The 7,617-nt window shown below is 43.6% G+C and overlaps 1 protein-coding gene across 1 annotated transcript; it reads left to right on the top strand.

Moving 5' to 3' along the window:
- Positions 1 to 1,101: 1,101 nt before the first annotated feature.
- Positions 1,102 to 7,417, top strand: adcyap1b (adenylate cyclase activating polypeptide 1b). Its single transcript, XM_034613934.1, is given in 6 exon segments — positions 1,102 to 1,424; positions 1,839 to 1,943; positions 2,902 to 3,036; positions 3,419 to 3,523; positions 4,244 to 4,285; positions 4,287 to 7,417. Coding segments are annotated over 5 exon segments (525 nt in total). The 5' UTR covers positions 1,102 to 1,424; position 1,839; the 3' UTR covers positions 4,426 to 7,417.
- The last annotated feature ends 200 nt before the right edge of the window (positions 7,418 to 7,617 follow it).

The following is a 7,617-nucleotide window of genomic DNA, read 5'->3' as shown; positions in this document are numbered from 1 at the left end:
TATTCATATAGAGTTCACACTTGGTTTTGTTTCACTGATAGCAAATCGTAGAAAAAGCCTCAGACTCTTTGTCACAAACCCCCAAAGCATCAAGGCCATTTCTCTGACTCTCACTTCTACCCTTTCTTTATTTTAAATGTCAGAACTATGTTCTTTGAGTGGCTGAATCGTTTCTGAAGCCACGTAGGCTGATGGCGCTCTGATCCGGCATCTTGCGTCACCAGCCTGCGTTCAAATCAGATTACGCACCTCGTTCATTCCACAATCCGACGGACAGGCCCTGGCCTTTTAACGCTGTCATTGCACCGCCATTTGAAGGTCCATCACAAGCACCATCACTTCCCCATCTTCATATCCACTGCTGAGCAATAATTTTTAAAAACCATTAGGAAAAGTCGACCGGTGTGGAATTGTGAAGTCAGAACAAACCGCCCTTTGAGAGGATTTCATTTCAGCACCGGACAGCTCCTGACTCACCAGGGTGCTGTGGCTTGAACCTTGCGTGGGCGGAAGTTCGTAATCAATCCCCCCCCCCCCCCCCCCCCCCCCCCCCCCCCCCCCCCCCCCCCCCCCCCCCCCCCCCTCCCCCCCCCCCCCCCCCCCCCCCCCCCCCTTCCTCTTCTTCCTCATCTTCCTCCTCTATCAAAACCATCCAGTCACATGAAACCGACCCGACCACTCCCCCAGCTCAGTCATGATCACAAATAGCTTAATTGGGACTTATCAATGACGTGCGGGGTGGGGGCTGACACTGGGGGCAAAAAAGCAGTGGCGGTGGGACAAATCGATTTGTATTGGTCATACACCGTCCTGCATGTGTGAAGTTCATGTAGCAGCTATATGCATTCACAACCATTTCTGCTTCTAAAAAAGACGAAAGTTTGGAAGTAAACTTCCATCTTAGGAGGGAGGTGTGTGCGTGTGCGTGTGTTGTGTGTGGTGGGGGTGAGTCTGACAGATGCATCGATGGGGAAGGAACTGTACTATTATATTCCGGGAGGAAGACTTGATGACGTCTATAGCATCCTTAATGTGACTTATTGGAGGGAGGGATGGGGGGGGGGGGGAGCGGAGCGGAGTGGAGGGGGAGGCTTACGATGCACGGATAAATATCCAAGGCAATCACAGCACAGGACAAAAAGTTTGGAGCAGCGATATGTAGACGGGCACTCGGCGCACTTTACCACCGAGTTTTTTTGTTTGCCCGAGCCACATCGGTCTGAGCGAGTCCCGTTCATTGTGCGTAAAGGTGAGCGAGGCGGCGCCGAGGGGAAACATAAGGAGACGACGGGTGGCGCTTCAGCCAGGGAAAGAAGTGCCGTGAGAAAGACACGGTCTCTCTCTCGCTCACACACACTCCAGCACCGCAGCCGCACCCGGATCACAACCCGCAGCAAAGCGCTCTCCCTGCTCTCCTGCTATAGGTATGTGCCTTATCTGCGGATCGTCTTTTTAAAAAACAAACAAACTCGGGGGGGGGGGATTCATTGATGGAGAGCGAGATAAAGTAATGGAAAATATTCAGGGTTTTTCCTCCTCTGCGCTGCATGGAGATCTGCTGCTTTTGTGAATGACTTTGGCGCTGCATGCAAGGGATTTAGTGTCAATATCACAGTTAAACTTTTACGATATTGGAGGAATAAAAGAGGCAGAAACCTTTTTTTGTTTTGTTTTGAGTAAACGGACGCTGCTTAAATTTAAAGAGGTTTATGTTCCATCCAGTTTTTTTTAGTTAGTATTAAGAGAAGTAGCACTGCATGTGAATTTGACAGAACAAAGAAAAAGCATGATGAGTGACTAACCTGTCTCATGTTACTGTTTTTTTCATTTTCTAACAGCATGGCCACATCGAGTAAAGCGACTTTAATCTTGCTCATCTACGGAATCTTAATGCACTACAGTGTCTTCTGCACACCTATCGGACTAAGTTACCCTAAAATCAGGTAGGTGAGCTTTTCAATCTGATTATTATTATTATACATTGACACTTTTTAAATGCAGCTGAAAACTGTTTTCTTCAATGCATTGTGATTTAAGCGTGAGATGGTGGTAATTGTGCACTTTATTCCAAATAAGTGTGCGTAATTACGCACAGGGGCAATGCGCGCAGTTTCTTTTAATTGTGGATTGCGAGGGGCAACAGAAGGCGAATGCGGCAGTTTCCACACACGCACAAAATGCAAGTCGTGTGTGGAAAATGATTATGGAAATTGCGTAGAAGTATCTGTCCGGTGGGACGGTTCACAGAACTCCCCTTATTAAAAATGAGAGTGCAGTCAATGCGCTGGATAGCCCTGGGGATGACGGTGGACTGGCGTCACCAAGGAGAGGCGAGGCAAAACGAAGAGGAGAGCGGCGAGATTTATTCTCCTTTTTCTGGGAAAAGCATAATCCATAATTTGGGCGTGGTTGTTATTGACTCCAATTCATTTTTTTCTTTCTCTGCAGCATTCTTTTAATAAAAATCTTGGCTCCACGCCTACGCTAAACGTGATCATTTTCACATCCATTGTTTCGATTAGTAAATAATTAATGAGTCCTGTAGCCCCGTGTTCGGCGCTGAAGCACCAAGTTGGAATTAAAAACAGATTCTCCCGATTAAATAATCCATTTAAAGATTGAAAAAATTAAGATGCACAGATTCAACACATTTTAAATCTCTTTGGGTTGAATTTAGATTATTCGTTTTCTGGGTTTATTTAAAAACACCCACAGGTTCTTATTTTTAAATTTTTAAATTTTTCGTTGTCTTTGCTGTGTCTCTAATGCATTTTAAACCTCCCACTGATTTTAGAAGCAGATGCAGACATTTTGGCATCCCTCCTCTGCCGCGTCCCACTTGTGCACGGATCAGATTTGTGACGGGTGCTCTGCTCTTTTCTTTATATTATTTATTTGCAGACTTGAAAACGACGCCTTCGATGAGGACGGGAATTCATTATCCGACATGGGCTTTGATGGCGATCAGATTGCTATACGAAGCCCACCATCCCTAAACGACGACGCGTACACGCTATACTACCCGCCAGAGAAGAGGTAAATGCGCCTTCACACCGCAGCCAGGGAGCCCTGAGCTGCTGGAGATTCAGTGTTAATGACTCTTTTGCTGTTTGCGTTTTCCCCAGAGTTCCTCATGTTATCTGTTCAGTGTTATTTTCACTCTGAGTAGCCTAAAATGTGGATTCCAAAAACTGTTTAAAAAAAAAAAAAAGGTGGGCGGGTAAATGAGGAAGGATAAAAAAGCCTGGTGCGTAAAATGACCATGTGGCTCGGGATTAATTGCACCTTGCCTGGTGTGATATTGGACCTGAGGGAGGGGGGGGGGGGGGGGACATTTTAGGCTACTTCTGATCATTTTGTCTGCGCTTTTATTTTAAGTCACTGATGATCTATGTGTTTTGGCGTTTTATCATCTCAGAGCAGAAAGGCATGCTGAGGAAGAATTAGATAGAGCCTTGAGGGAGATCCTGGGTCAGTTAACAGCGAGGCATTATCTGCATTCTCTGATGACAATTCGTGCAGGGTAAGGGCATTTCTTATAAGCGTTCACCTGCAGTCATCTTTTTAATTTCTCTTCTTTTTTTTTTAATATAATGTTTCTCCGCTGCACAAGTTCAGGCTGCTGCACCACTGTCTCCCATTTTAATGTGCGTGATTTTATCCATTTATTATTTAAATCTCTCTTTACATAAAATCAATTTGATGCCATTCATTTTGTTGTGTGTTTTTGTTGTTGTTGTTTTTGTTGTTGTTGTTGTGGCACAGCGCTCATGAATCCCCCCCCTTGTGAATGAGCGGGGTCAGTTTTTTCTGAAAACCAAAATTACAACTGCGAGTTACATGTGATTAATCTATAAATTGATTCTCCCCCCCCCACACCCCACACCCCCCACCCCCCCCAAAACAGCACGATGTAGAAAAAATCCTGCGTCAGAATAAGCGATGGTCTCCTCATGAATAATTCCTTCACTTTTCTAAAACACTTAAATCACAGTTTCTCCTATAACTCTGCCTGTTTGCTTGTTTCCCCCCCGTTGTTTAAACCCAAACGAAAAAAAGAAATAGGACAAAGGCCCATAAATGAATTTTAATGATTTGTTGGCAACTGGACGATCAAAGCTGGTTTTAAAAATAAGAAAGGGGCAGGAATGTGCAGAGAGGGGAGAAGAAGTTTATCTACATTTATTCGACTTTCCTTGTTCATTTATTTACGTGTATGCATTTCTTTTTTTTGAATTCCCAGTGATGACAACAGCATGGAGGACGAGTCAGAGCCCTTGTCCAAAGACACTCGGATGGATCTTCACCGACAGCTACAGTCGCTATAGAAAGCAGATGGCCGTGCAGAAGTACCTGGCAGCGGTTCTGGGAAGAAGGTACAGACAGAGAGTTAGGAACAAAGGACGCCGACTTGCCTATTTGTAGCGTTGCCTAAAGCGCCCCAGCTGCCCTCCTGTGTATATACAATCCAGTCGTTTAAATCAAAGTCATTCAGATATATCTGACCAACCAGTGGATTGCGCCTGTGTTCTTTCAACATGTATTTATGTATGAAGTAAAGCCATTAAAATGAATATTTTAATAATAATATCGTTTTTTTTTCTTTTTGTACAAAAGCACATTGATACCGCACAGTTATGCCCTGTGGACCAATATTTTATTTTTCATGTTGAGATGTTGAAAACAAAACAAAATGCCCGAAAAAAAAAGAAAGAAAAAAAAGACATTAGAAAAAGAAAAGATAATTGTGCACCTTCAACGTTATGCGCTTGAAATCTTTAAAGGTCATCTACATATGCAGAAAATAAATAGATTTTAAAAAGACAATCAAAGTATTGAATGTTATACTTATTTTTGTAAGCGACGTTCTATTTTTTTAGTGTTGTTTGTTTGTTTCTTTTCCAAATAGGCCCAAAGAAGCAGTGAGCATGCTATGTGAGGCATATCCGGCTTATCCTAAATGATAGATGTTGCCCTTGTCTACCCTCCTCCTTGCTCCCTTAATGGGAGCTCTGTGGGGTTGTACAGCTTGCTGCCCCTCCAGGGGAATTCAGATGGCTTTTGTTGAACAGCCTCTCATTTGATGGAGAAACCGACTGACTTACATGGTCCTTCGTGTAACTGGTGGCAAAATCCGACCCCTCTTTAGAACAGAAATTTCATCGCAGGCCTTTTGTGAGGGGCATTAAATTGCCTTCAGCAAACGTAGAGGAAGCCCCGAAGGTTGTTCACAGTATGCGGCAATCACTGCTTGCTCACTTGCCTCAAAGTCGTGCAGTGTAGGGGGATAAATCCTGCTCGACCGGACTGTTTAAAGAATGTTCCATGTGTGTGTATTATGTACAGTATAGAATCTAAACAGTGCACATTCATCTCATCGTTGTCCGTGTTCAGTCAACAGAACTTTTTCGGAGGAATGTGCTTCACCTGTTGATTGTATTTGGACGGCACTTCACATTTAGAGAAAGGACCCAGAACATGTATGAAGCAGGAGATGTAACATGTGTTCGAGCACAGGCGGAGAGGAAAAGGTAGCATCTGAGTTACAGTTCGGAATATTTAACTCATTTCTTATTTGATGGTGCATGTGTTTGCTTAGAAACTGCATGCCATCATGCTTTGTTGGATTGTTCTATTTGGGAGGTGGGCTGTGCTAAGCCCATTTCAGCACCACTCCCCCCCCCCCCCCCTCCCCCAGATGTGTTGGAAATGTGATCAAGGAGGGCTAGCGGTGGTGGAAACTGGTACTGCACTGACTTGTTGGATTTTGACCTCCCATACTTCTTGCATTGTGGATATCATAAGGCGACGTACTGGGCCTCGCTCCTCGCTGTTAGCCTTTGTCCTGGTAGTGGTTTTATAACGATTCTTGTTGATCGCCGTGCTAAATCGCTGGTTTGACAGTGCTGTGGTTCAGTCGCTAAGACAAGGCTGATCTGTGTTAGATGTGTGCTGGATATATGTGCAGTGAGGATGTGATAAAGACATGAGGAGAGTGTCAGGCAGAGGTGTGCATGGAGAAGAAAAGAGAGAGACAGTGCATATATCTATATATGTGTGAGTGTGTGAGAGAGAAAGAAAAGTAGGCTGTTACATAAGAGACAGGTTACAGCACCCATGAGCCAGAGAGAGGTGGTTCGCACCTGAAACAAAGAGGAGGCGCCACCGCTGCCTCGACTCACCTCAACCTGCCAAGTGAGATCAGGGTCAATGAGTCTGATAGAAAATGTCAGATGTTGAATTCCCTTCACTTTGGTCTCAGCCGAGGCATTAACAAGGTGTGAGTGAAGCTGGACGAGGCCACTCAGAGTCTCCCTCGCGCACTGGAGCGGAGGTGAATGAAAAATTCCGCCCTCCAGCAGAGGGATCTTCCCACTGACTTTTATTAGAGAGATATCTTATGTATTTATTCAATATTATGCAAATACAGCTTTATGCACCCCTGCAATCCAATCAGTGGCCTGTGTCCCCCCATATAAACTATCAATACACCCTTTCTTCAATTTGGCTTTATCCTACAGGCTATGTGAGTGTGTGTGTGTGTGTGTGGATGTAGTTGTTTGCATACTGGTGAGCATTTGTGTGTTTTTGTTTGAGAGAGAGAGAGAGAGAGAGAGAGAATGTGTGTGTGTGTGTGTGTGTGTATTTAATGTTTGTGTGAATGAGTGACTGAGCGTGTGTGTGTGGAGGTGGAAACAGCTTTTGGCTTTGGTGCCTTGCTTCGACGTGAGAAAAAAAAATAAAACCCAAAAAAATTAAAATTCGCCACAAGTGACAGATGGCAATTTAAGTGGCCCTACAATGCTGCAGTCCATTAGCTTACATTGAAACTTCCTTTTACTCTGTTTAATCGCTCGGCTTAGTCTACCCCGAAAGTAGTAGAATTAGGCTTTTCTTTTTAAAGCATGGCCAATGATTTATCAACATAAAAAAGAAAAGAATGTTTATGTTGGTGGAGCAGGCAATGTGTGTGTGTTTGTGTGTGTGTGTGTGTGTGCATGGGTTTGGGGTGTTCAGTGTCTGTGAGAGTTGTGAACAATGACCAGTGTTTGTTACTATTGATAATGAGGTGTTGTTGGGTTATTTTGATATTGGTCGGTAATTTATTAACCAGAGAAGAGCACCAACATATTATTTACTGTGTGCATCACTATCTAGAATCAAAAAGGGGTTCAGAGCAAGTAAAAGAGATTATGTTCAGCTCATAGAAAATGTCTGTTGTTGATATTTCTGAAAGCGCCAAACGCCTTACTTCAATGTTTAATCTCTTATCTATCTGAAAATAATGTGTTTTAAAAGTGAACATTAGTGCAAGTGACATCATTATACACACAGGAGTCCTTATATGGGGTTTTACGTTTCTCAATGTTATGAAAGTGTTGTAAGATTTGTATGAATAAATTTTTGTAAACAACAACATTTTCTAATCAATGTCTAATCTTTGATACACGTGAGCTACGTCACACATCGTGACTACAGTCTTCTGTTGGCACCTTACGTTAGAATCCAGCTCAGATCTTCCCTCAAAAGTTGAGACCAAACGATCACCACGTATTTGTCGGAGCAGTTTCCCCTGAAACAAACACACAACTCAGGTCATATTACAGAAAATAAAGT

This window comes from Hippoglossus hippoglossus, chromosome 17, assembly GCF_009819705.1.
Source record: "Hippoglossus hippoglossus isolate fHipHip1 chromosome 17, fHipHip1.pri, whole genome shotgun sequence".
NCBI lineage: Eukaryota > Metazoa > Chordata > Actinopteri > Pleuronectiformes > Pleuronectidae > Hippoglossus > Hippoglossus hippoglossus.
Note: the sequence above shows the minus strand (reverse complement) of the source record. Positions and strands in the feature narration are given on the sequence as shown.